This window comes from Lissotriton vulgaris, chromosome 1_1 (genome assembly GCF_964263255.1).
Source record: "Lissotriton vulgaris chromosome 1_1, aLisVul1.2, whole genome shotgun sequence".
Classification (NCBI taxonomy): Eukaryota; Metazoa; Chordata; class Amphibia; order Caudata; family Salamandridae; genus Lissotriton; species Lissotriton vulgaris.
In genome coordinates this window covers 1,123,089,616-1,123,116,216 of record NC_141685.1, presented here as the reverse complement: position 1 = coordinate 1,123,116,216, position 26,601 = coordinate 1,123,089,616, and the positions used below count along the sequence as shown (strand labels likewise).

At 49.5% G+C, this 26,601-nt stretch overlaps 1 protein-coding gene across 1 annotated transcript in view; it reads left to right on the top strand.

Moving 5' to 3' along the window:
- DRC2 (dynein regulatory complex subunit 2) overlaps positions 1 to 26,601 on the top strand; it is a 134,508-nt gene that overhangs the window by 78,460 nt on the left and 29,447 nt on the right. Inside the window, exon 6 of the mRNA XM_086963723.1 lies at positions 7,812 to 7,950. Within this exon, the coding sequence (XP_086819849.1) occupies positions 7,812 to 7,950 (139 nt within the window). The remainder of the gene's footprint in view (positions 1 to 7,811; positions 7,951 to 26,601) is intronic.

The window sequence follows — 26,601 nt, the reverse complement described above, 5'->3', positions numbered from 1 at the left end:
TATTGGCATTGTAAATGACAAATTTGTATTTATGTGTTGGTTTTGAAAACAGATAAATACATGGCATTGTCATTTACATTGCCATTAGCTTAAGCTCTGCAGTCACTCTGCACTCTCTAGCACTCCCTAGCACTCCCTACTCACTCTGCACTCTCTAGAACTCCCTACTCACTCTGCACTCTCTAGCACTCCCTAGCACTCCCTACTCACTCTGCACTCTCTAGCACTCCCTAGCACTCCCTACTCACTCTGCACTCTCTAGCACTCCCTAGCATTCCCTACTCACTCTGCACTCTCTAGCACTCCCTAGCATTCCCTACTCACTCTGCACTCTCTAGCACGCTCTACTCACTCTGCACTCTGATTCCCTATGCACTCCCTATGCACTCCCTAAGTACTCTCTATGCACTCCCTATGCACTCCCTATGCACTCCCTATGCACTCCATATGCACTCCCTATGCACTCTCCACTCCCTATACACTCTCCACTCCCTATGCACTCTCCACTCTCCACTCCCTATGCACTCTCCACTCCCTATGCACTCTCCACTCTCTATGCACTCTCCACTCTCCACTCCCTATGCACTCTCCACTCTCCACTCCCTATGCACTCTCCACTCCCTATGCACTCTCCACTCCCTATGCACTCTCCACTCCCTATGCACTCTCCACTCCCTATGCACTCTCCACTCTCCACTCCCTATGCACTCTCCACTCCCTATGCACTCTCCACTCCCTATGCACTCCCTATGCACTCTCCACTCCCTATGCACTCTCCACTCCCTATGCACTCTCCACTCCCTATGCAATCTCCACTCCCTATGCAATCTCCACTCCCTATGCACTCTCCACTCCCTATGCACTCTCCACTCCCTATGCACTCTCCACTCCCTATGCACTCTCCTCTCCCTATGCACTCTCTACTATTAAAGGTTATTTTTTCCAATGCAGTTTGGGTGCAGTGTGCGCTGCACTCTATACAAAGGTGGCGTCTAATCCTGCTCTACTCAAGTCACATTTTCCAACGTCATCTTTTCAAAAAATATTTAAAAATGTAAAAAAAATATTTCAGAACCCCAAAATCACATGAAAATGTACTACTGGCGATGCTCTACCGAGCTGTGCTGTTTAAGAAGGGGTCAGAGCAAGGGGCCCCCCGATCTGAAAGGCCCTTGGGTGCCCCCCAGGTCCCTGCCGAAAGCATGCGACATTTGCAAGGAAGGAGCTCGCCGAAGTTTCAAAAATTAATCAAAAATATTTAGAAGTCAGAAATAGTCACATCCGACCCATCAAAATATACCCCTGAGTGTGGAGCTCAAACTGAGTCGGATCCTCAAAGGAGCTCCTCATTTGGAACTTCTTTGGACTTGCGACCTTGCAAGTTTAGTCCAAACAAGCATGTTCTGCTTGTAAGGACTGAGAACACAGCCTTCAACAAGGGAAAGTCCCCTTGAAGTGGGGCACAGGCTGTTCTAACCTAGGGCCACATAGGGAGGACCCTCACACCCCAATGCAACCACCCCCCCCCCAAAAAAAACCCACATTTATCCACTTTTACAGGATTGGGAGCAAACTTTTGCTTGGAAACAAGAAGTCATCAGAGATGGCGTGTAATACTGGCACGGGGAGCGCTGCATACGTGTACATGGTATTACATTAAAAACTACATTGATAGTATTTCCAGACCCGGTTACTGGGGGGTGAGACTGCGGGGCACTGGGTGTAGTCCCGGCTTCCAAAGCAGATTTGACCGGCACTCTTCATAAAGGGGGCCAGGCTCTACAGAGCGGAGCATAGGGGTTGCCCCACATGTATGCAAGTTCGGTGCGCCCGTAGCATAAGTGTGTGTTTATAATGTTACTCTGCTGGGTTATGGGGGGCAGGGGTGATTAGACCTGGATGGCAGTCATGTGGCACGTGCACTCCTTGCTCCACAAACCTCCAGCATCCAGGTGGCCATGATCTTCCGCATGTAGGGTTGCACTTCACGCTGCACGCACTTAAAGTAGGAAGCGGATGGCGGGCAGTTCTCCTCCGCCTTCAGCATGATGTGCAGCACCCTGTCGTTCAGGAGGTGCTGATACAGGTAAGCCCTTCGGATGGTTTCCACCTCGCAGCACAGCAGCTGATGTTCCATGTCTCCCCCGGCGCGCGGTGCCTGCTCTTGAGAGGGGGTGCGGTGTGCCCGTGCTGTCCTGTGAGTGAGAGAGCTCCGTTCAGAGCTTGCTGCTGCTTCATGGTATTACATTAAAAACTACATTCATAGTATTTCCAGACCCGGTTACTGGGGGGTGAGACTGCGGGGCACTGGGTGTAGTCCCGGCTTCCAAAGCAGGTTTGACCGGTACTCTTCATAAAGGGGGCCAGGCTCTACAGAGCGGCGCATAGGGGTTGCCCCACATGTATGCAAGTTCGGTGCGCCCCTAGCATAAGTGTGTGTTTATAATGTTACTCTGCTGGGTTGTGGGGGGCAGGGGTGATTCGACCTGGGTGGCAGTCATGTGGCACGTGCACTCCTTGCTCCACAAACCTCCAGCATCCAGGTGGCCACGATCTTCCGCATGTAGGGTTGCACTTCATGCTGCACGCACTTAAAGTAGGAAGTGGACGGCGGGCAGTTCTCCTCCGCCTTCAGCATGGTGTGGAGCACCCTGTCGTTCAGGAGGTGCTGATCCAGGTAAGCCCTTCGGATGGTTTCCACCTCGCAGCACAGCAGCTGATGTTCCATGTCTCCCCCGGCGCGCAGTGCCTGCTCTTGAGAGGGGGTGGGGGGTGCCCGTGCTGTCCTGTGAGTGAGAGAGCTCCATTCAGTGCTTGCTGCTGCTTCATGGTATTACATTAAAAACTACATTCATAGTATTTCCAGATCCGGTTACTGGGGGTTGAGACTGCGGGGCACTGGGTGTAGCCCCGGCTTCCAAAGCAGGTTTGACCGGCACTCTTCATAAAGGGGGCCAGGCTCTACAGAGCGGCGCATAGGGGTTGCCCCACATGTATGCAAGTTCGGTGCGCCCCTAGCATAAGTGTGTGTTTATAATGTTACTCTGCTGGGTTGTGGGGGGCAGGGGTGATTCGACCTGGGTGGCAGTCATGTGCCACGTGCACTCCTTGGTCCACAAACCTCCAGCATTCAGGTGGCCACGATCTTCCGCATGTAGGGTTGCACTTCACGCTGCACGCACTTAAAGTAGGAAGCGGACGGCGGGCAGTTCTCCTCCGCCTTCGGCATGGTGTGCAGCACCCTGTCGTTCAGGAGGTGCTGATCCAGGTAAGCCCTTCGGATGGTTTCTACCTCACAGCACAGCAGCTGATGTTCCATGTCTCCCCCGGCGCGCGGTGCCTGCTCTTGAGAGGGGGTGCGGGGTGCCCGTGCTGTCCTGTGAGTGAGAGAGCTCCGTTCAGTGCTTGCTGCTGCTTCCACTGCTGGAGCTCTCTAGAGGCTCCGGCTCTGCCCAGCTCTCAGCTCAAGTCTCCTCCTGCGGCAGGCCCACACGGCCCTCCAGTGCTCACTTGAAAGCCGGCGCCGACTTAAGGAGGGGGCGGATTCAGCAAGCAAATATGTGAGTCATTGTGAGAATTAGTGAGTGGTTAAGCGTGTGGCTTACTCGATTTGGAGTAGACACCAAGAGAGTTGAGGGGGGGGGGGTCGGGGCAGGAACGGTTAGACGGACAGCGGGAGGGGGGGCGGGAACGGACAGCGGGAGGGGGGGGGGTCGGGATAAAAACAAAGTGAAAACACATTTATAAACAAAATGCTCCTTACCTGATCGCTTCGTGGGAACTCGAATCTTGCAGCCAACTCCAACAACAGACACTTGTAAAAGGAAGAAAAAAGGCCGACTCGGAAAAAAAAATAACACACACCCACCGCCGTGATGACGAACAGAAGTGGGTGGAGAGGGAAAAAATGCGGGAACGCCCCCGAATCTGGTCCGGCCTTGACGGACAGATCCGGCTCCCAATGGCTAGCCTCCATTTATGGAGCTAGCCAATGGGAGCCGGGGGACGTTCCTGAAGCACTTATAGTAAACAATAGATTTCTCTGGGGGCGGAGCTAAAGCTCTGTGCCCCAGGCGAAACCTAAAAAAGGGGCAGATGTACGAATACATTTACTGTTCACAAACTGCAATCTGGTAAATCAAAGGGTTTGCGAGCAGTAAATGTTTTTCTAATGTCCTGAATCCCTTAAGTGGTTTAGTAACAGCTTATAGAATTACTAAATGGGCTTAGGAACCATACTGAATGTGTATTGCCAAAGGGGCATGTTTAGGGTTCCCTTCCAAATACAGATTCCTTACTGACAGTACTGAGACCGCACTCATCAAAGCCACCGATGAGATAAGAACAGCTCTCGACCAAGGTGGAGCAGCGGTGCTCATTTTACTGGACCCTACAGCGGCATTTGACACGGTCGATCACAGCATCTTGATCGATCGTGTCAATGCCATAGGTATCCAAGCCAAAGCTAAAGACCTCCTGACTTCTTTTCTTGCTCACCGTACTCAGACTGTCCAGTTGGGCACTTTCCATTCAGCACAAATGACCCTACCATGTGGTGTCCCTCAGGGCTCATCCCTCAGTCCAACATTATTTAATATCTATGTAACTGACTTAGCCAGGGTCATTAAGGACTGGGGGATGGGCCAAACATCATATGCTGACGACACCCAACTGGTTCTTACCATCAAAGATAACGGTGACAAAGTAGCGGCCAATTTCCATCAGGGCATGATAGCTATCAGCAACTGGATGTCAGTCAACTGCCTCAAGTTAAACTCGAATAAAACCGAGGTCATGACATTTGGCAAGCTCACCCCCACCTGGCCCAACGCCTGGTGGCCCTCTAGCTTAGGTCCTCCACCAATCCCAGTAACCAAGGTTACAAATTTGGGAATTATCATAGACGACAAACTCAACTTTGCGGCACATGTTAATTCCATCGTATCATCTTCTTTCTTTAAACTCAAAACCATAAAAAAGATTCTTCCAAAACACTGATCACCTCATTTGTCATGTCCTCAGTGGACTATTGTAACGGACTCCTGGTCAATGCCCAACACAAAATCATTAAAAGGCTGCAGTCTATCGAAAACGCTGCGGCCAGACTACTCTCAGGTACCCCAAAATTCCAACCAATCGCTCACATCATCAAAAAATATCACTGGCTAGCTGTGAAAAACAGAATCAAGTTCAAAGCCCTCTGTATCGCATATAAAGCCACACACAATCAAGGCCCACGATTCCTTACAAAATCCTTTGCCTTCCATGTCCCAAAACGATCACTTTGATCCATGAATGCCTCCATTATGACGGTCCCATGCACTAGGACGGTCACATGGTGCGACCGCAGCTTAACGGTGTCAACGGCCAAACTATGGAACTCCCTTGACGCAGACGTAAGGGCTGCTCCCACTCTGACGATCTTCAGACGCAAAATAAAGACGTGGCTATTCTGCCAATAATACCTCTCCCTCCCTTTTCTCTCTGCATCATCCATAGCGCCGAGACGCCCTTGGGCAATTGTTCGCGCTCTATAAATTGCATTAATAAATAAAATAAATAATAAATAAATGGTATGTATAAATGTTTTGTACCTGCAATCCGGTGGCAAAACCTTAATATTTTACCGACTGCTGAAAGGTAGTGGTACCCCATTTGCAAATGAGAAGAGGTTCCCAAAGGACACCTTCCCTTTAGTGAATTCTCCCAAAAACATGTTTAGAAGTAGGCAGTGGTTCACAGGACAATAGACTGCCCTCTTCTCCTTAATGGAAAATGTTCCGCATAAAAAAAAAAGATTGCTTTATTTAAAAGCATTCACAGACATGGTGATCTGCTGACCCCAGCAGGCCACAATCTCTTTGATGGCAATGAATCACAGTGGGTTGTAATTTGCAACCTACGATCATTAATATACTTGAGGTAGGTTGGATTCCGATCCACTACGATTTGGATTTTTGAGAAAGAACATATTACATAGTACAAATGTTGGTTCATAAAAATCTTTACTGGTCTCAAATTGAGGCCAGTATTTTGTGACATGTAAATAATACATATGGCCCAAAGTTTTCATGGAATTTCTAAAGGTTACCCTATCACCATCATCCTCCCCTCAGTGTCTAGATCTTCATCCTCCCGCCCCAGGAATGCAGTCTGGGGAAGCAGTCCTTATCCTCTCTGATTGTACCATGCTAAAGGGCATACAAAATGGATCCTATTAGATTCAGTTCATATACTCATACATGAACAGTCATACACATACACATTTACAGGCCCTTGCCCTCGCTTAGTCAAGGCCTCTGCACACACGCTAGAGTGCTGGGATGTTAGTGTCAAAATAAAAGCCAGGCTTTCCGATAGACATGCAGTCGGGCACTCATTGCAGGGGAACATGTTTGAGTTAAATGTAGGGGACAATCCCCTCCCAACACTTGGTGTCGCTTGAATAAACATAATCGAGTTATTGTCCTGTTCTTAATGATGTCATTATCCACTATTAAGCGCCTTTCCAAAAATGTATGGACCCTTGCAGAAGGTGAGAGGGAGGGCAAACACAGCTGTTAATGCCTGAAAGCATGTGGGCAATAAGGCTATGAGCAGCCACCACCATAATGTCGGGCAATTAAATATGTCCATTGTTTCTGCCAACTTCGTGCTGCTGCCATGGAAACATTAGAGGTTAGTGCCAGAAGTGTAAGTATTTTGATAGGGCAGACGAAGCTCAGCATTCCATGGAGCACACTTAACTAACTCGTAAAGTGTTTATAGGGTCAGTTTTTCACAATGGTGCCTACAGATCTGTATAACTTCGTAGCTGACCTTTACTCAGGTGCGGCTCCTATCTAATGGTGGAGGAGCATCGCTCCACTGCTCAGTCTGTAGGCGGTCTGGGAAATGACCGCTGACTGGCTCAGTCGATGCCAGCAGTGTAGGGCGGGGCAGGGCGGAGTGGTAGGTTTCTCTAACACAGCTGTATAACACAGTCTGGTTGGAGAAAGTTCACAGTCTAAGCTGCGAACCACGCCACTCAGACCAATCATGGCGCTGCTCTCATATCATGAGAGCAGCACCAGGATTGGGTACGAAGCCTGTGCCCCATTGCATGCTGGGACTAGTGGAAAGTGGGAGAAAAAGACCGAGTCGGCCGCCGCGTACTTAGATATGTGTTTAAAAAATGTATTTTTCCTCTGTCCCGCCCCCAGCTTCAGTGCTGTGGCAGCCACCATTGCCTTCACTGTCTATGCCAGGGGTCTCCAAACCGGTTCTGGAGGGCAGGATCCATGCCAGATTTTTGGGATATCCCCATTGAGATACATGTAGTAATTTTAAAAATCTGGCATGGATCCGGCCCTCCAGGACCGGTTTGGAGACCCCTGGTGAAATATATAGCATAGACTAGTTGCTCTGATAACAAACACCTTTTTAAACTAAAAAAGCAGAGCCTGTTGTAGTGAATGCGAGGGCTTTTGAAATGAAAAAACCTTACTGCTTGTGAAAGGGGAATTGCATGTGAGAAATGGTTTAGTAATCTAGTCTCCAGACACCAGAATGTGCAAGGTGCATGGGGGGCCCTATTTGTGCACCTGAAGAGCTTGTTAGATAGCTCCCAACAGACTTTCAGATGGTTCAGTCAGCCCCGTAGAGCCCTGGCAGTTCCTTACATTGTAGCTGTAATCTGTATCTTCACTCATGACCAGCGCCCTTAGGCTACTGGGTATGGGACAAGGTCCTCACGATTCTCAGGGATCCTTGTGCCACTAGGATATCCTTCCTTGCTGTCTGCCTTCTCTTATATTGTTTTGCCCTTCCAGGAAGATGTTGATTGAGCAGAGGGAGAAGGAGGAGATGTACTTGCAAGATGTGTTGCTAGCCATGGAACACAACTTCACAGAGAGTGATAACGAAGCGAAGCATGAGTTTCAAAGCACCAGCGATGACGTCAAGAACAAGGTGAGATAGGGAGAGGAGCGTGTGGACTCAGATATTTGAACCCTTGGAGAGTGGGTTGCTCAACACTGAAATGACCTCCATATTTTCTTGCATAAGGAGCTTGACCACGAAAGATTTAGAAACACTGAAGATGCAATTATTACACAGGGCGCATGGGTACGCTCTTAATCCTTTGAACTCTTTATGGAATTCTCTACCTCAAAAAAACATAATTTCATGTAATTAGCCTGCTCTTGCACTCTGAGGGACCTAACAGGACACATGTAGCATAGTTCAGTTCAAAAGTTCTTGCTAACATGATAGGTATATAGATGCCCTGAGGCAAACACAACCCTGGGAGGCACACTTACCCCCAAAGAAATATAGACCATGGTGGGACATAAGACGACCACAGGTGCATGAACACACAGAGCCAAGAAAATCTTCAGTAATTCCCACATAAGTGGTTTTGAGAAATGCTTAGACCCTAAAAAAACACTCAGAAGCACATGGGCAAGAAGAGGCACACAGTCATTAAGAGGCACTGTGACCTCCTCCAAAGGGGTAGGGATAAGCTCCTTCTTGTGACAGCAGGAGGCACACACAAGGTGCTAAGTAAACCCTATAGTCTTTTCAGGTGCTGAACACATGCATTGCTATACTTATCACCATGTGACAGGAGTGGTTAATGCCCTTCTGCCCCAAGATGTTCAAAATAATGGCAGTAAACTTGACATTTTCTTTCGGCAAAGCTGAACCTGAACTCTTCCAAAACAACTCTGTGGGTCCCCACCCTCCCCATTTTAGGTTAAAAACAAGAGAGAAGCGAAGCAAGAAAAAAAGAAACAGAAAAGAAGGGGTTACGGAGATAATCAGTATTAAAGATAGGGAAAGACCATAGGATATTGCTAGTGTAGGAGTAGTTCATTGTGCAGAGTTACACGGTAAGGAATTGAAGGCTTGCAGAGTAGACTTGCTAGGGCTAGGTAAGGGTAGGAGTTAGGCACTGGGATACTGTGAAACCAACCATAAGGCAAAGGTTAAGGGTAGGAAGACTTAGAACCTGAGACAGGGTAAGGAACCCGTACGCTAGGTTCATGTAGGGATAGGTCTATGAGAAGGTTTCTTTATTATTTGCACTTCTTGATTTCCAGTGACGACGTTGTAGGTTTTATGTACTGTGTTGGCTTCCTCAAGTGCTGTGTTTTTCAGCCAAGTGCAGTACACGGGTTGCCATTTGCTATTGCCTATTGAGTGCTGTAGTTGAATTTGAAGATGTCAAAAAGTTAAAGGGGTCAACAACTTTTTATGAGCAGAAGGGGTGGGTCTATATAATGCTGAAAAGCAAAACAAAGTACCCCCTTGCGGTAAAACGTTGTGAATGTAAACTTAGCGTATTACTGATTGCAGCTTAGCTCAGCAAATGCCAATTAATGTTTATGGTTTTCTTAATAACTGTAATTGACTTCACAATCATTGAGCAATGGCATTTTAGTTGCTATGGTCTGGTTCGACAATGCAGCTGTTGCCAGACAATTATGTGAGCATTACTAGAGAGGGGCATTGCCTCAGCCCACATGTTGGTAGCCAGGAGTACATGTTTTGATTGGGAAGAAGTTGTGTGCTTCCATAAAAAAAAGTGCTTGCCATCAGGGGTGCAACTAGACCCGTCTTGGGGTGGGGGGGTGAGTGGGGGGGGGGGGAAGACTAACACTCCAAGACGGGGCTGGCACTAGCACAGGTCGCACACAGTGATGCCTTTTTTTGGACGCCACCTCCACCATTTCCTCCTTTTCTATGAATTCCCTCAGTACCACTCCCCAACAATGCACTCATCTCTCTATAGCACCTTTCTGACAAACGATGAATTTTTTATAGCGCTACTCATAGTGTACACACACTCGTTTCTGTGATCTGCATGGTACATGTTGTTCTTAGTAGCAGGCACATTAATCCTCTGCACTGTATGGGTGGCAGGAGTGCCCATGTGAGTGCACGGTGAGCGATGCAACAGTGTGAGAGTAGAGTAAGAGTGACTGCAGGGTGAGTGAGGTGACCATATGGTGTGGATGTAAGTGCAGTGGGATGAATAAATGTATGGTTAGTGATGAGCTTGTTTAAGTGAGATTGCAGATTGAGCTGTGAGGGGGACAGGTGGGTGAAGTGTCACATGAGTGCGAGTGAGTAGTGTGTTCGTGTGATTACCGGGTGAGGTACAGGGTGAAGAACGTAAGTGCATTGTGAGTGCAGAGTGATTGCTGTGAGTGCAGGGTGATCGGGTGAATGGTGTCAGTGCAAGGTGATCAGTATGAGTGCATTGTGATCGGTGTGAGTGCAGGGTGAGCGCGAAAGTGAAGGGCGAGAATGAGGAGTGAGTTGTCTGAATGCAGGTTGCATTCCCAGACACTTGAAGTAGCTCAGCATGCTATTAACGGTGGCATAGAGTTTCAGATATAAGTTAAACTATTGCTATTATGGAGGGCTTTAAGTAGGATGAAAAAACTGGGGAGTGTAGGAAGCTGGGTTTCTGTTGCAGTAACCCCTCCCACACATTTTTTGCTAGATGTCTAATGCTCTTTGACTTGAAGTACCCTGGGTCCCTGCCAATCAGGTTTCCAGGGCCGGTTTTCTTTCCCAAAATTGTACCTTTGTACCCCCAATTGGCACCTCTCTGGCCACAATGAAGTCCCTTGTAAAAGGTATCATGGTACCAAGCTCACTGTGACCAGGGAAGGCCTCTAAGGGCTGCAGCACAAATTGTGTCACCCATAGAGGTTGTGTACCTTAACACACACACACTGCCATTGCAGGCGTGTTTTGGTGCAGAGAAAGGTGAAGAGTCGACATGGCACATATTCCTATGTGCCATGCCTGCAACCCACTGCCTATGGTATAGGTAAGACACCTCTCTAGCTGGGTGTACAATACTACTGATGATGGTACAGTTGCATGAGCACTGTACCCCTACAGTGTCTAAGTCCATTTTTAGACATTGTAAGTGCAGTAAAGCCATGAAGAGCATATGGTCTGAGAGTTTGTCATTACGAACTTCACGGTACCATAATGGCATTACTGAATTCTGGGAAGCTTGGTAGCAAACTTCTCAGCATAATAAACCCACACTGATGCCAGTGTGGGATTTATTATACAATACACTCAGAGGGCATCTTAGAGATGCCCCCTGAAAAACGACCAGCCTCTGGTGGGTTGCCTGACTGGTACACATCAGCCTGCCACCATGAGACATGTTTCTGGACCCCTGGTGTGGGAACCTTCAATCCCTGAGCTTAGAAACGAAGCCTTTCCTGTCCAGAGGTGGTTACACCTCCCCCAGGCCAGGAAGAGCCATCTGTGGCAGGGGAGCTTCAAAGGCCTTGCTGCCTTTGTAACGCGACCCCCCAGCCTCTCCTGCTATCAGGGGCAGGCCCCCTTCCTGTCTCCCCTCCTTTTCGGCGGGAAGACAGGCAGGAAAAATTAGCACAGCACAGAAGGTGTGCCTACCTTTACCAATCCCACTCCTCAGGTGAGGGAGGTGAGGAGAAGCCCACTCTTCAGTGCTCGCCATCTTGCAGGTGGCAGGCATTCTCCAGTCAGGATTAGGGATTGTGCCCTCTCTCCCATGTAGGGTGAACACACCAAGGGTGTAGTCACCCTAAGGTCAGTAACCAATTGGCTACTGACCTGGAGATCCCTAAAACTTCCCCTAAATTTAGTATTTAGGGGACAGCTCTGAACCAAGAAGACAGATTCCCACAACCTAAGAAGAAGGATGAAAAAAGACACCCAGTAGAGGAGACTGCAGAGGAGAACTGACTTGGACCCAGCCTTCAGGCTGGTCTGCAGTTTCTAGAAATCCTGCCCCAAAAGTCGGCTTGTCCTGCAGCCAGTGACCTTCAGAACCTGTGGGAGGACTGACTACATTCCACAAAGACTGGATCTCCTGTGAAAAGCAGCTCAGTTCAAAAGAAACTCCCAAGACAGACTCTGAGCCTGCTGAGGACAAAGACACCAGACTGGAACCACCTCTGCACCTGATGCCTAAGGCCCGAATCTAGGTGGCTCACCAGCCCTAGCGAGGTACCTCAGCGCTCCAGAGTCTGAGTCCACTGTGGGTTGACCCCTCCAGGACTCCCCGACGTCACCTGCAGCCTCTGCATGGAGACCCATGCCAACCGCGTTTGGTACAGTAGGGTGAAATCTGATCTCAAAAGACACCCTTGCATCCAGCCGCCCGGCGCCCTGGATAAGAAAACCCGCAATGCACCTACGTCCCCGAGCCCTCCAACTTAACTGTCCAACTGTTAGTTCCTCTCGGAAGTCTTCCTGTATCTCTGTGGGTGCACCTTGTTGCTAACTCTGACCCCCCTTTACCCTGAGACTAGCACCAGGGCTTTGCTTCCACAACCTTGTGGCCTGCTTGTGAGTAGCCACCAACCAGAGGCCCCCTATCCCCCAATGGATAACATTGAGTCTCAGCACTCAGCACCCGGCCACCCTAGTACCGCTGAGGGTGTTCTGAGAGTGCATCCTCGACCCTGGAGGAACCCTGGTTCTAGCCCCAGAATACCAACTTCCACAAATAAGTACTTACCTGCAAATCGTTAACCTAATTTTTCTCCATAGGAATACATGGATTGTTTTTCCTTGAAAACTGTTCGGTGTGAAGATGGTTTGTATGAAACATTGAAAAACTGCATATGTGTAAAAACTGAATATCTTGGCATATCACACTGATTAGCAAAAGTAACTAAAAAGTGACGTGCACAGTAATCTGTAAAGTAACTGAAAAGTAATTTTGAACTGTTTACTTACCTGTAAATCAACCAACTGCATTTGAACTTGCATTTAACTGTAAATCACTGCATAAGATTTTTCAAAGTATTATTTAACTTACCTGCACCAGGTCTGGCTTGGTTTTAGAAATAAAATAACTAAATAATATTTTATACAAACAAATTAGTCTGATTTCAGTCTTTGAGTGTGTGATTGTGTGACATCATTTCTTGCCTGAGTGTGTACAATAAGTGCTTAACACTACCCTCTGATAAAGCCTTACTTAAGCTCGCCCACACTACTTTTACCTCTGCCTACCTTTGGGGTTCCTCTTGATTCTGTGCAAGCTATACCTTATTTTGGTATTGTATATACAGAGCCAGCTTCCTACAGGGGGGTCTCTCAAATAGGGCGATATAATTAAGGGCGGGGCTTAAAACATATATGCAAAACATCTGTGCTCAGCATAATGTGCAGCCCAACTAGTATTTCCCTGCTTCTGTTATTGTCTCCACATAAGTAATATTGCACCTACAACAAGCCAGGTCTATTGGCTTTGTCAAAGGTTCTTAGTTGCATAAGATAAATATACTACATGCATACATACAACTATGGCTTTGTTGTATATATCATTGAAAATGCTTTAGTTCCTGTGCAAGAGATTGTGGCGTAATGACTAGAGCTGCCAAATTTGGAGCTGCGGAAGCGAGTTTGAGTCTCAGCGTCGGCTCAACATCCTGTGTTTCTGGGCAAATCAGTTAATCGTTCGTGCCTACCAAAAAATAAATGAAAATGTCCTTGTTGGTGCTCATGTAAAGCACTTCGGGGCATATTTACAATAACTGGCGCATCCCTGCAAATCAGCAGGGATGCACCAGTTATTGTGCGCCATGCCTCCGCCATCATGGATGCTCCGCATTTACAATGCGGCGCACCATGGTGCAACAACGGCACAGATGCGTCACGCATCTGTGCTGTAAAAGTGACGCATTGCTGGAGTTGCGTCACAAGTGCGACGCAGCTCCAGCAATGCTCTGGGGGCCCTATCTAGTTAATGCTGCGTCAATCCTTAAACCTGCTTCAAGTAGGCGCAGGGTTTTGACGCAGCATGGGTCTAAAAGTGACTGAGTGAAATCTTGTAGATTTCACTCAGCCACTTTTAGGAGGCGTTCCTGCGCCGGAACACTCCCCCCTGCACAGGAACGCCTACATGTGGCGCAGGGCTTTACAACGTGATGCATCTCCCAGATGCGTCACGTTGTAAGTACCCCCGCAACATGGAGCAGGATTTGCGCCGCCGCTGCGTCATAAAAGTGATGCAACGGCGGCGTAAATGAGGCGCAAGGGGCTTGTAAATCTGCCCCTTCAAGTTTAACAATACAGAACTGCAAAAAAATAAAAGTTACATCAAAACAGTGAACTGCTGCAGAGTTAAGATTTTTTTTCAGCGTGTGAGGGTGATAATGGAGAGTCTCGGCGCCTGCTTTTACAAACTGCTGGTGCTGAGCACCTGCAGGAACCGGCCCACCTAAAGACCTGCTATTATGGCATTAATCAGGGATCGAGGGTGAAGAAATAAATAATGTTATGATCCGTCAACAAACTTCCAGTCTTATGATTAGGTAGCTTGTTATTTTGATGTCCCACATGGTACAAAAATAAACAGTCACCTAAAGCCATATTTTCAGCACTTATCTGTGCGTACTTAGAACAGCAAATATAAATATAAAGCACTTTTAATTGTGTTCTAGGGCTGCCTGAATGAACCATGACTAATAATTAAAGGGAACAGACAGAGAAGTCACTTTACAAATGAATATCTACTTTTTTTACATTTATAACCATATTTAGTGTCAAGACAAGGTTCTTGCTGGCTCTTTAAACAACACATGGCTGGCATTTTTCTTTTACCAACCCTACTTTGAATTTTATTTTAGCCAGTTGCCGGAACTTGATCTTTCAGGGACACACTCATGGCATTGTAATGCTATTAAAGTGTTTTAGATAACTAGATTATTTTTTGTTGTTTATCTCCGGCAGCAGCACAGATCGAAGGAGGGAAGTGTTGAGTTTAAATGTGCTGACTTCCATAGGTCATACAATGGAACCCGGCTGTTATTTTAACACTGATTAAGGACACTGTTAGAAATGGGGTCTCTAGTTGGCAGAGGTAGGTGCCTTTGTCCAAATAGGGGCCCTTGCTTCTAGTTAGGGTAAGGGGGATATACTTCTAAAATAACCCCTGTTCACTCGCCTGGTAACTTGGCACAAGCAGACAGGCTTATCTCAGAGGCAGTGTGTAAAGCATTTGTGAACTCCAGGGAGAGGCGTTGGCCTAACGGCTAGGGTGCTCGACCTAGACCTGGGGAACTGGGTTCGCGTCTGGGTAATGACGCTAAAATATCCTGTGATTCTGGGCAAGTCACTTAATCTCCTCGTGCCTAAAAAAAAATGAATGTGTGTCCTCATGTAACGTAACTGGTGCTATGTAAAGCGCTCGAATACCTGATTCGGGTCAAGTTCGCGCTATATAAAACTCTTCAACAAAAAAATAAAAAATACAGTATAAACACTACAAATGGACACCACACCAGTTTAGAAAAATTAGTAATCTTTTTCTAAACCATAACAAGACCAAAACAACAAAAATCTACAATACAGTATTAATAAATATGACTTTCAAAAGGTAGAATTAGTTCAGTTCCAAGACAATGTGAGATGCAACACTTTTACACAAAGTACCTAGGATGCGTCGAAAAATGCAAGCAAAAAGGGTTGCAGGGAAGGTGATGCGTCGGTTCCTTACACTCACGGAAGGTGATGCGTCGGTTCCTTGCTCCAGGGAAGATGATGCGTCGGTTCCTTACTACTGCCCAGGGAATGTGATGGGTTTTTTAATTACCGGAGAGAAGGTGATGCACCAGTTTCTTACTGAGTGGGGAGGTGACGCATTAGTTTCTTACTGCGTCCTCCAACGATGCAACAGACTTGACGATTCAATGCGATGCATGATAAGCCAGTGCGATGTGTCGGTTGTTCTCCAACCGTGCCTGCGTCAGAATCAGTGAGGTGATCTCGGTCGCCGGAGATCAGTGCAGAGAATTTGTTGCGCGGCAGACACTATAGCCGCGAGCAGGCGCTGCATTGATTCTGCTGCGGCGGCGATGTGTCAGAAATTTTCTCTTGCACCGCTGCGATGTGTCGGAAACAGGGGGTGCATCGAGTTTCAGAGTTCTTGCAGTTTTTTTTTTTCAGAACAAATTTTTTCTGATAGATACATCTGCTATGTGGATTCCTCACCTTGTGAATATCCCCCTTGCGTCAGCAACATTCGGAAATTCTTTTCGTAGCCTCGCGCCGACGTGGATAGGACGTCACAGAGACACGGCTCCGCTCGCGACTCCGCTGACGTCACCGACGCCTATAATAGGCCCACGCCGGCGTGATGACATCAGTTCCCTTTTTTCCGCGTCGTCGACGCTAACGGTTATCGGGAATCTCTGTAGCCTACTGGTACATTGTTGCCATTTTGTTGCATATTTCTGCTTCTCTGTATCCTGTCTCTTCGACGATGTCATCCAAGAAGACTGGCTTCAAGCCCTGCAGGGAGTGCGGTAAAATGATGTCCGTTACCGACCCCCATGAAGACTGCATCTGGTGTTTAAGTTCCGACCATGATGTGGAGGATTGTTCTTCATGTCGGAAGATGAATCCGAAGGCCCTGAGGGAGAGAGAAGCCAAACTTCTGGTTGCTAAGGTGAAAGCTGGAAAGGAGAAGTCGTCGAGGTCTCGTTCTCGAAGGGCGAGGTCGAAGTCCAGGGCGAGGTCGAGATCTGGTTCTCGAGAGAGGTCGTCTTCGAAGTCGGCGTCGGATCATGTTTCGAAGTCGAAGAAGAAACACAAGAAGAGGAGACATGAGTCCCGACGTCGGTCTGGTAAGGAGTCGGGCTCGAGGTCAAGGTCACCGAAGAAGGTACGTTCGAAGGTGGTTACTCTCGAAGTCTCTGAGCCTGAAGGTGAGGCCTCACCTTCCGAGTCGCATGGGCGTTCTCCCACTCCGGCTCCGGTACCCTCTCCGGCTCCGAATCCATCTCCGGCGCCGTCCCCGGCCCGTGAAGAGAAAGAGGCTCGGGAGGTTGTGGATTCTGCGCCTGTTGAAGAGCCGAATCCGATCCCTCCTCAGGACCGGCCTGATGGTTTTCAGCCGCCCTTTCCTGCTCCAGGCCAGGACCCTTCAGCGTTTCTTAACGCTATGTATGGCGTCTTCTCAAGGGCGTGGTACCCCTCTGGTGCACCTTCGGGTCCCATGGGTCCTTTAGCTTTCAGCCTGGGTGTTCCTCACTCCTATCCTCCTGCTCCATTTATGCCTTACATGCCGGCTCCGACGCCGCATTGGCAATATCCGGCTCCGCCGAAGTCGTCGACGCCGATTCCAGCGTCGCCTGCTCCAGATCGTCCTCGAGGGCATTCTTCTGTGCCGTCGGATTCGATACCGGCGTCGGCCCCGAATCCGTCGGAGCCGCAGGTGGATCCGGCTGCGAGGCGTGTTAAGGAGAGATCCAGAAGGGAAGCTCAACGCCTTTTGGAAGAGCAGAGGTACATGGATTCACAATCTGAGGTTGAAGAAGGTGAATTGGAGGAGAGCTGTTTTGAGGAGTTGGCGGATTCAGGAACTCTTGATTTCTCTCCAGAGTGGGAGTTGCCCTCAGGCTCGGGTGCTCCTTCTAAGGATATCCAACCTTACCATCTAGTTATGAGGAAGGCGGCTGAACTTCTTCAATTGACTCTGCCTACAGTGGAGTTCAAGTCTAATATCCTCACTGAGGTCTTGCATTCACCGAATTCTGTGGTTGAGCCCTTACTTCTATTCAATGATGCCCTGACAGATCCTATTATGGAGGTGTGGAAGAAACCTTTGTCAGCTCCTGCGGTTTCTAAGAGTGTTGCGAGGAGGTACAGGGCTGCTCCTGAGGACCCGGCTTTTCTGTCTTCTCATCCTTCGCCGGAGAGCCTGGTCATTCAGGTTGCCTGTTCCAAAAAGAGTCTTAGTGCCTTTCCTCAGGTTCCTTGTGAAAAGGAAGCAAAGAAACAGGACCAGGTTGCAAAAAAGACCTTTTCATCGGCGAGTATGGCGTTGAAGTCAACTAATGCCACTTGTCTAATGGGAAGGTATGTGCATGCCCTGATGGACTCTTTGCGTATCCTGGCTCCAAAAATTCCTGATGCCAACCGGAAGGATTTTGAGGAAGTGATTTCTGATACTCAGGCGGCAGCCCGCCAGGTTATTCAAAGTGGTCTGGACACTGCCGACTCTGTGGCTCGTATTATGGGCACTGCTGTCGCCACTAGGAGGTCAGCCTGGTTGAAGTCATCGGACTTTTCGGCTGATGTTCAGGTGACTTTGCTTGATCTTCCTTTTGATGGATCAGGTCTCTTTGGGAAGAAGGCGGATGCCGCTCTTGAGAGATTCAAGGATTGCAGAGCAACAGCTAAGTCTTTGGGCCTCCAGATCAGAGGCACTTCTTCCAACAGGAGGTTCAGGGGCTTTGGTCGCTCCTTTCGGAATTTCCGGCAAGGCCAACAGCAGCAGCAGCAACAGCAGCAGCAGCAAAATTCATTGTACAGATCGTACAGGGGAAAGCAAAGAGCGCGTCCTCGTGGACGTCAGCCCTCCTCTTCCTCCACCTCTTCCAACCCCCCTGCTGCAGAAAAGCAGCCCTAGATCCGCTATTCAGGATCATGTGGGTCCGGTTGGGGGTCGGCTTACCCATTTTCTACAGGATTGGGAATCGGTTAAGACAGATCTTTGGGTTCTCAATCTTGTAGAAAATGGGTATGCCCTTCCCTTTCGGGAATTCCCCCCTGTTTACCCTCCATGTCAAGGTTTTTGCACCGCGGAACATCTGTCTCTTCTGCAGGAGGAGGTTCTAACTCTGTTACGAAAGGGTGCGATAGAGGTGGTCCAAGAGCAGGAAAGGGGTCAGGAATGCTACTCCCGGTATTTCCTGATCACCAAAAAGGATGGCAGGCTTCGTCCAATCCTGGATCTCAGGATCTTGAATCTCTATCTGAAGCAGGAGAAATTCAAGATGCTCACCCTTGTACAGGTTCTTCAAACGCTGATGGAAGGAGACTGGATGGTGTCGCTCGACTTGCAGGATGCGTATTTCCACATACCAATCCTGAAGTCGCACAGAAAGTATCTCCGTTTCACGGTTGGGTCGCAGCACTACCAGTTTGCGGTCCTTCCGTTTGGTCTTACTACTGCGCCTCGAGTCTTCACCAAGGTGATGGCGGTGGTGGCAGCTCATCTCAGGAGGTCGGGATACCTGTGTTCCCTTATTTGGACGACTGGCTGATCAAAGCGGAGTCGTCAGAGAAGGTGCTCCATCATCTGCAAGAGACAACTCAGTTGTTGTTCAGGTTGGGTTTTTCGATAAATGTACCCAAGTCTCACCTGGTGCCCTCCCAGCGCAACCTGTTCATAGGTGCCGTACTGGACACTACTGTTTGTCGTGCATTCTCTCCTCCTCAAAGGATTCGCGACATTCAGGAAATGATTTCTTTATTTTACAATGGAGCGGTCGTTCCAGTCCTGAAGTTCCTTCGCCTGCTCGGTCTAATGGCTTCTTGCATTGTGTTGGTCAACCATGCACGCTGGCACATGAGGGCACTCCAGTGGTGTCTCCGCAGGCAGTGGTATCAGCACAAAGGAGATCTCGGGGAGTCAGTGAAGATCTCCAGAGAAACTGCAGCGGGTCTGTCTTGGTGGAGAGTGGAAGGCAATCTGTCGCAAGGAAAGCTTTTCCATCTACCTCCATCGGTAATGGTAAAAATGTAATGGTAATGTAGTTTCTTATATAGCGCACGTATCACCACAAAGGGTATCTCGGCGCTTGCTTTGGGAACCCGTCCTGGTTTTTCCCTGTGGGATAGCCCAGCTGGGCACCCCCAAGGTGAAAGCCAGGCATCCCGCCGCGGGGGCCGTAGTGGAGATTGAGCAAGCTATTGCCCAGAGTTGCAGAGCGTGAACCCCTGATTCAAGTAGGCACAGAAGCGAGAATTATCAGGTCCGGGGACATTTGGGCTCCAAACCCTGCAGCGTTGGGAATTGAACCCTGGTCCCGGGCCGACCTCTGCTTCTGGGTCTGCCTCCTCTAACCGGTGAGCCACACTTCTCCACGGCCACGGTTATAGCGGATGCATCCACTCTAGGGTGGGGTGCTCATCTGGGGGATCTGGAGGTCAAGGGTCTTTGGTCTCCAGAGGAAAGGTTGCTTCACATCAACCTTCTAGAGTTGCGGGCGATACGTTTGGCGCTCAAGGCCTTCCTCCCTTCCCTTCGCGGTCGGTCGATCCAAGTCCTGACGGACACAACGACCGCGATGTGGTACATCAACAAGCAGGGAGGAGTGGGGTCGCAGTGTCTCTGCAGAGAGGCTCTGCGTCTCTGGTCCTGGGTTCAGGACCACCGGATTTGTCTGATGGCAAATCATCTGGCCGGAGTTCTGAACGTGCGTGCAGACAGTCTCAGTCGGCAGTTCTCTGCCGACCACGAGTGGAGGCTTCACCCGGAGGTTGTTCGTCACATCTTTCGGACGTGGGGGACTCCTCGGGTGGACCTATTTGCCACTCGCGAGAATGCTCACTGCCCGTCTTTCTGCAGTCTCCAGTATCCGATGCAAGGAGCCTTGGGGGACGCGTTTCAGTTGAGTTGGGGAAATCAACTCCTTTACGCGTTTCCTCCCATACCCTTGATTCCTCGGGTTCTGAGGAAGATTCGCCAAGACCGGGCCGAAGTTATATTGGTCGCCCCGGATTGGCCAAGAAGGGTGTGGTATACAGATCTACTCCACCTCTCCTCTCACCCGCCGCTCCGTCTCCCTCTCAGGGCAGACCTCCTCTCTCAGATGGAGGGGCAGGTTCTACACCTCCACCTCCAGACATTGCACCTTCATGCCTGGAGATTGAACGGGGCAACCTGATTTCCTATTCTCTCACGCCTGACGTGGTGGATGTCATCTTGTCTGCCAGGCGTGACTCCACTAAGACTGTCTATTCATGTAGATGGTCTAGATTTGTCACTTGGTGTGGTGAGAATGAAATTGACCCTTTGAGAGCCCGTTTGTCAGATGTGCTCCGGTTTGCTCTTTCTTTGGCACAACAAGGGCTTGCAGTTGCCACGGTTAAGGGCTATCTTTCGGCTCTGTCGGCTTTTATTTGTTTGCCTGACCAGCCCTCTTTTTAAGTTTTAAGGTTTTTGAAGGGTCTTGTAAACAAGTTCCCACCTACTCCTTTTATTGTACCTCAATGGGACTTGAATCTTGTCTTGACTTTTCTGATGGGCTCTCCCTTTGAGCCTCTTCATAAATGTCCTATGAGGCTTTTAACCTTTAAGGCAGTTTTCCTCGTTGCAATAACCTCGGCAAGGAGGGGGAGTGAGCTTCAGGCTCTAAGTTCCAAGCCCCCGTTCCTGACCATACATGCTGATCGGATGGTTCTAAGGACCAGGGCTGCTTTTCTTCCTAAGGTGGTGACTCCTTTCCACCTTGGTCAATCCATTACCCTCCCTACCTTTTATCCTCCCCCGCATCCTTCCAAGGAGGAGGAGAGGTTACACCGTCTGGACCCTAAGAGGGCGGTGTCTTTTTATTTGGACAGAACTAAAGACTGTCGCTTGGATAATCAACTCTTCATTGGCTTTGCTGGCTGCAAGAAGGGAAGAGCGGTCCATAAAAGAACTTTATCAAGATGGATCGTTCTGTGTATAAAGATCTGCTATTTTTTGGCCGGTAAGGAACCTCCAGAGGGTATTAGGGCTCATTCCACTAGAGCTAAGTCGTCAACCTCAGCTTTGGCTAGAGGTGTTCCTGTGGAGGACATTTGTAGGGCGGCAACCTGGTCTTCCCTCCACACTTTCGCGAAGCATTACTGCTTGGATACCGAAGTGAGGAGGGACGGTCACTTTGCGCGCTCTGTCCTTCAGGATTTCCTGGTTTAGAAGAGTGGACACCCTCCTCCGGGAGTGGGGACTGCTGTGGGACTCTATTCACAAGGTGAGGAATCCACACGGCAGATGTATCTATCAAAAGAACAAGTTACTTACCTTCGGTAACGCTTTTTCTGGTAGATACTATATCTGCCTGTGGATTCCTCACTGACCCACCCGCCTCCCCGTTGTCCACTCTTCTTTACCAGTGTTATTGTATTATATTGTTATTATATTGGATTGTTAAGGAGTTGCTTTATTTGCTTTCTTGCATTTGCTCCACACTATGTGTTTTCTCCTTGGCAATTGTTTATTGTGTATACTGTGTATATTGCTTATGTCATTGGTCCGTCCGTGTGCCTCGATGGCACGGAAAAAAGGGCGGAACTGATGTCATCACGCCGGCGTGGGCCTATTATAGGCGTCGGTGACGTCAGCGGAGTCGCGAGCGGAGCCGTGTCTCTGTGACGTCCTATCCACGTCGGCGCGAGGCTACGAAAAGAATTTCCGAATGTTGCTGACGCAAGGGGGATATTCACAAGGTGAGGAATCCACAGGCAGATATAGTATCTACCAGAAAAAGCGTTACCGAAGGTAAGTAACTTGTTCATTTCGTTGACAACTGGCATATAGGACACCGTCACTCAAAACACCGAAGGACCAGTGAGCAAATAATAAGGCATTGCATACATTTCAGTTCAATCAACGTTTTTAAATTAAAACAGCCCCCCCAACCCCCACCCCCTACCCTCCACCCCAGGTCCGACCCCCCTCCCTTCACAGTGTCTACAGAGTCCAAGAGCAGAGATGATCATGTCACTAACAGTGTGTACTCCCATTCACCCGGGCTCAACTAATAATTGGTCGGCATCAACGTCCTGTTGCGCAGGCGGGTCCAGCCATAGCCCTCTGTAGTCTGCCCATCGCTTCCATATCTTAAAATGTTTCCGGGGGCAGCCCCTGGCCTTAAACACTGGACGCTCCAACCCCATGCAAAAATCCAAACCCCTCTTCCACACTTCCAGCAAAGGGGCACTGGGGTCCTTCCAGGCCCGGGCAATGTCCCTTTTGGCTACAGTGAGGCCCAGGACCAGTAGATGGCGCTTATATATGTTTCCTCCAACTTGTTCCATGATATCCAACAGGCCCAGCCCAGCACCTCAGACAAGCAATTCCACACTCCCATCCAAAATCTCGACAATTTTTCGCACGACCATACTGTATGGATAAACGTGCCCACCGCTCTCTCGCACCTCAAGCACTCAGGGGAGGCAATCAATCCAGCTCTCCACAGCCGGTCCCTGGTGTAGTAAGCCCTGTGTAAATATTTGAATTGGATGAAACGTAAGCGCACTGCTATTGCCGTTCCTTTCGGGGCTTCCAGGGCCTCACGCCAGTCCTCCTCCTCGAACTCCCCGATGTCACTCTCCCATACGGAACGCAATTTGTATTGTGGAGAGGAGCAATGAGTGACCAGAGTCTGGTATATGTTGGATATTTTCTTTCCTTCTAGTTCCCCCATAAACACCTTAGCCTCTAGAGGGCTAAATTCAGGCAACGAGTCCAGGCCTACCAGGGAGGGGGACAGGGCGTGTTGTAGCTGTAAGTACTTAAAAAATTGGGTTCGGGGCATGGCATATTCCTCACGCAACGCCTGGAACGACTTAAGTGTCGTGCCTTTCATAACATGCCCCAATGTGGAAATGCCGATGGCATCCCAGCCCCGAAACCCCTCCAAGGACGCCAGGGCCGGTAGTTGTCCATTCTGCCACAGCGAAGTCTCTCTCGTCAATTTGTTCCACCACCCCATACGGCGTAGAGCTCACCGCCACACTCGGAAGACCACCTGGGTAACCACGGGAAGCCTCTTTCTGATGGGTGCGGAATATAGGATAGTATGTAACGAGTTCGGGTCCATTATATAGCGCTCGAGGGCATAGGCCGGGTCGCCCCGGTCCCCGTACCACCATTCGTTGAGTACCAGCAGGTGAGACGCTTGATAATAGGACAGATTGTCCGAGGTGGCTAGACCCCCACAATACGTAGATAGAAAGCAAGTACGAAGGGCCACCCTCGCAGCGCCTCCAGCCCAGAGAAACTGGCTTAACGCCGAGTTCACTTGACGAAACCACTGCAGCGCTATGGGGTATGGATGGTTTTGCAGCTGATACAGGAGGCGCGGTAGGGCCACCATCTTGAATATTGCCGAACGACCGTAGATGTTCAGGGGCATTCTAGACCATGTCTTAATATCCGAACGTACGCGATCCCAAACAGGAACCACGTTGCGCGCCCAGGCCACTCCCGGTACATCAGTCAAGAAAACGCCAAGATACTTAATACCGCCAGCCGCCTCCTGCAGCGCTGACGCCCAGGGCCCCTTCTTTGTACGTCCCCCCAGCACTCACAGCGTAGATTTCCGTACATTCAAGTGTAAGCCTGATACTTTCCCAAAAATACGCATTATCTCAAGAACTCTAGGCCCTGACCTGTCTATGTCCGTAAGAAAGAAGAGGACGTCGTCAGCGTAGAGTGCGATGCGATCCGACGGACCCGACTCCCACTCGAGCCCTCGCAACTGCGCGTCCATCTGCACCCAAGCCGCAAGCGGCTCCATAGCCAATGCAAATAAATAGGGTGATAGGGGACAACCCTGCCTGGTGCCCCTGCCGATGAAGAAAGGGTCCGACACCACCCCTGCCACCCGCACCGACGCCGTCAGGTCTGAGTACAGTAAATGCGGGACAGAAGCGCTCGAAGAAAGACCCAGCTTAGAGAGTCAAAGGCTCTGTCTAGGACTGATAGTGTGCATGGAACGTGGAGGTCTTGAGGCGGAAGCCGGGACCTAGTATGAAAGTTTGATGCTTTAGCGGAAAACTGTTTTAAAACCTGCGAATTCCTTCGCTTTTAAAAAGACTATTTTTTAAAAAGTGTTATTTTGTTCACTGTGATACTGACGCCTTTGTTGGGCTACACCTCACTCCCTGTTCCCGTCCCACCGCAGTTGTCAGACGCTGCCGGGAAGCCTAGCGGAAATTACCTTCAGGTGAGGAGCAGGCGAGCGGCACTGTGCTCGGCCCCTCCCACCTTTAGTCTTTAAAAACCCCAGCCACAGCGCAAGCACCGACTGATAGTGTGCATGGAACGTGGAGGTCTTGAGGCGGAAGCCGGGACCTAGTATGAAAGTGTGATGCTTTAGCGGAAAACTGTTTTAAAACCTGCGAATTCCTTCGCTTTTAAAAAGACTATTTTTTAAAAAGTGTTATTTTGTTCACTGTGATACTGACGCCTTTGTTGGGCTACACCTCACTCCCTGTTCCCGTCCCACCGCAGTTGTCAGACGCTGCCGGGAAGCCTAGCGGAAATTACCTTCAGGTGAGGAGCAGGCGAGCGGCACTGTGCTCGGCCCCTCCCACCTTTAGTCTTTAAAAACCCCAGCCACAGCGCAAGCACCGACTGATAGTGTGCATGGAACGTGGAGGTCTTGAGGCGGAAGCCGGGACCTAGTATGAAAGTTTGATGCTTTAGCGGAAAACTGTTTTAAAACCTGCGAATTCCTTCGCTTTTAAAAAGACTATTTTTTAAAAAGTGTTATTTTGTTCACTGTGATACTGACGCCTTTGTTGGGCTACACCTCACTCCCTGTTCCCGTCCCACCGCAGTTGTCAGACGCTGCCGGGAAGCCTAGTGGAAATTACCTTCAGGTGAGGAGCAGGCGAGCGGCACTGTGCTCGGCCCCTCCCACCTTTACGGCTACTAATGAACCATCTCCCCAGGAAGCGCAGCGGACGAGCGCAGCGGGCGCGTCGACGGCGCGTCGAATATTCTCCTAAGACAAGCCCGTCTGCGCCCGTCCGCGACCGGCCGGGACCAGGGGCAGACCATGCTGCCCGTCCCAGCGCCTACTCTAGGTCAACACTTCTGAGCTATAGATACAAAGGACAGGGTTTGCTACCAAGAGACACCCTTAGCCGCCTCTGCTCCAATGGCATCCTGTCCCAGGGCTGTCATTTAACCACCCCGACGTTACAGCATACGCAGAGAGACGCACCCCCGCCACCGCTCATCATCCTCTACCTGAACACTCGCTCCCTGGTCAGACACCAGTTGGATATATTTCTCCTATTAGATATAGAGAAACCGGACATTCTCCTACTCACGGAGACATGGCTAAACCCTGACTCTGCCCCTGATATTATTGCGGCACTACCTCCCAACTATTACATCATCCACGCTGACCGCACCAGCGGGAAAGGGGGTGGAGTAGCGGCTATCATTCGCTCCAACCTTTCCGTCACCCATCTCGCTGGCCTCTCGCTGGAGGGATCAGACAATCTTGTGCTGAAAATCACCACCTCGAACTCGACAATTACATGTGTTTTACTGTACAGGCCCCCGATTTCAATGCCTACTTTTCCCATGAACTTGGCCGACCAACTTGCTAACCTAGCACTCGAGCACCCCAAAATGTTTCTGATTGGAGACCTAAACTACTGGTACAAAGACCCCCTGGAGGGCCCCCACTCAGCCGAACTGTCGGACCTTCTCACCAATCTTAATCTCACCCAGCTAGTCTCCTCTGCTACTCACTGTAAGGGACACATCCTCGACCAGCTATGGTCCAACACCACCTGTACCACCGCTCCTACTATAACACCATGCATTTGGTCTGATCATGCCCTCCTGCAATTCAACCTCTGCATCCCCCCTATGACCACCGCCACTCCTGTTGGAGGCGGGTCAGCCAGGAATTGGAATCCAACCAATAAATCTGCTTTTTTGGAGTCCTTAGCCAACACCATTCCACCTACGCAAGACGAGATCAACCCCTCGGTCTCCTCGCTTACCAACTGGCTCAACACAGCCAGGGACTCTCATGTCCCTCTCAAAAAAATCAAACGGGCAAGACT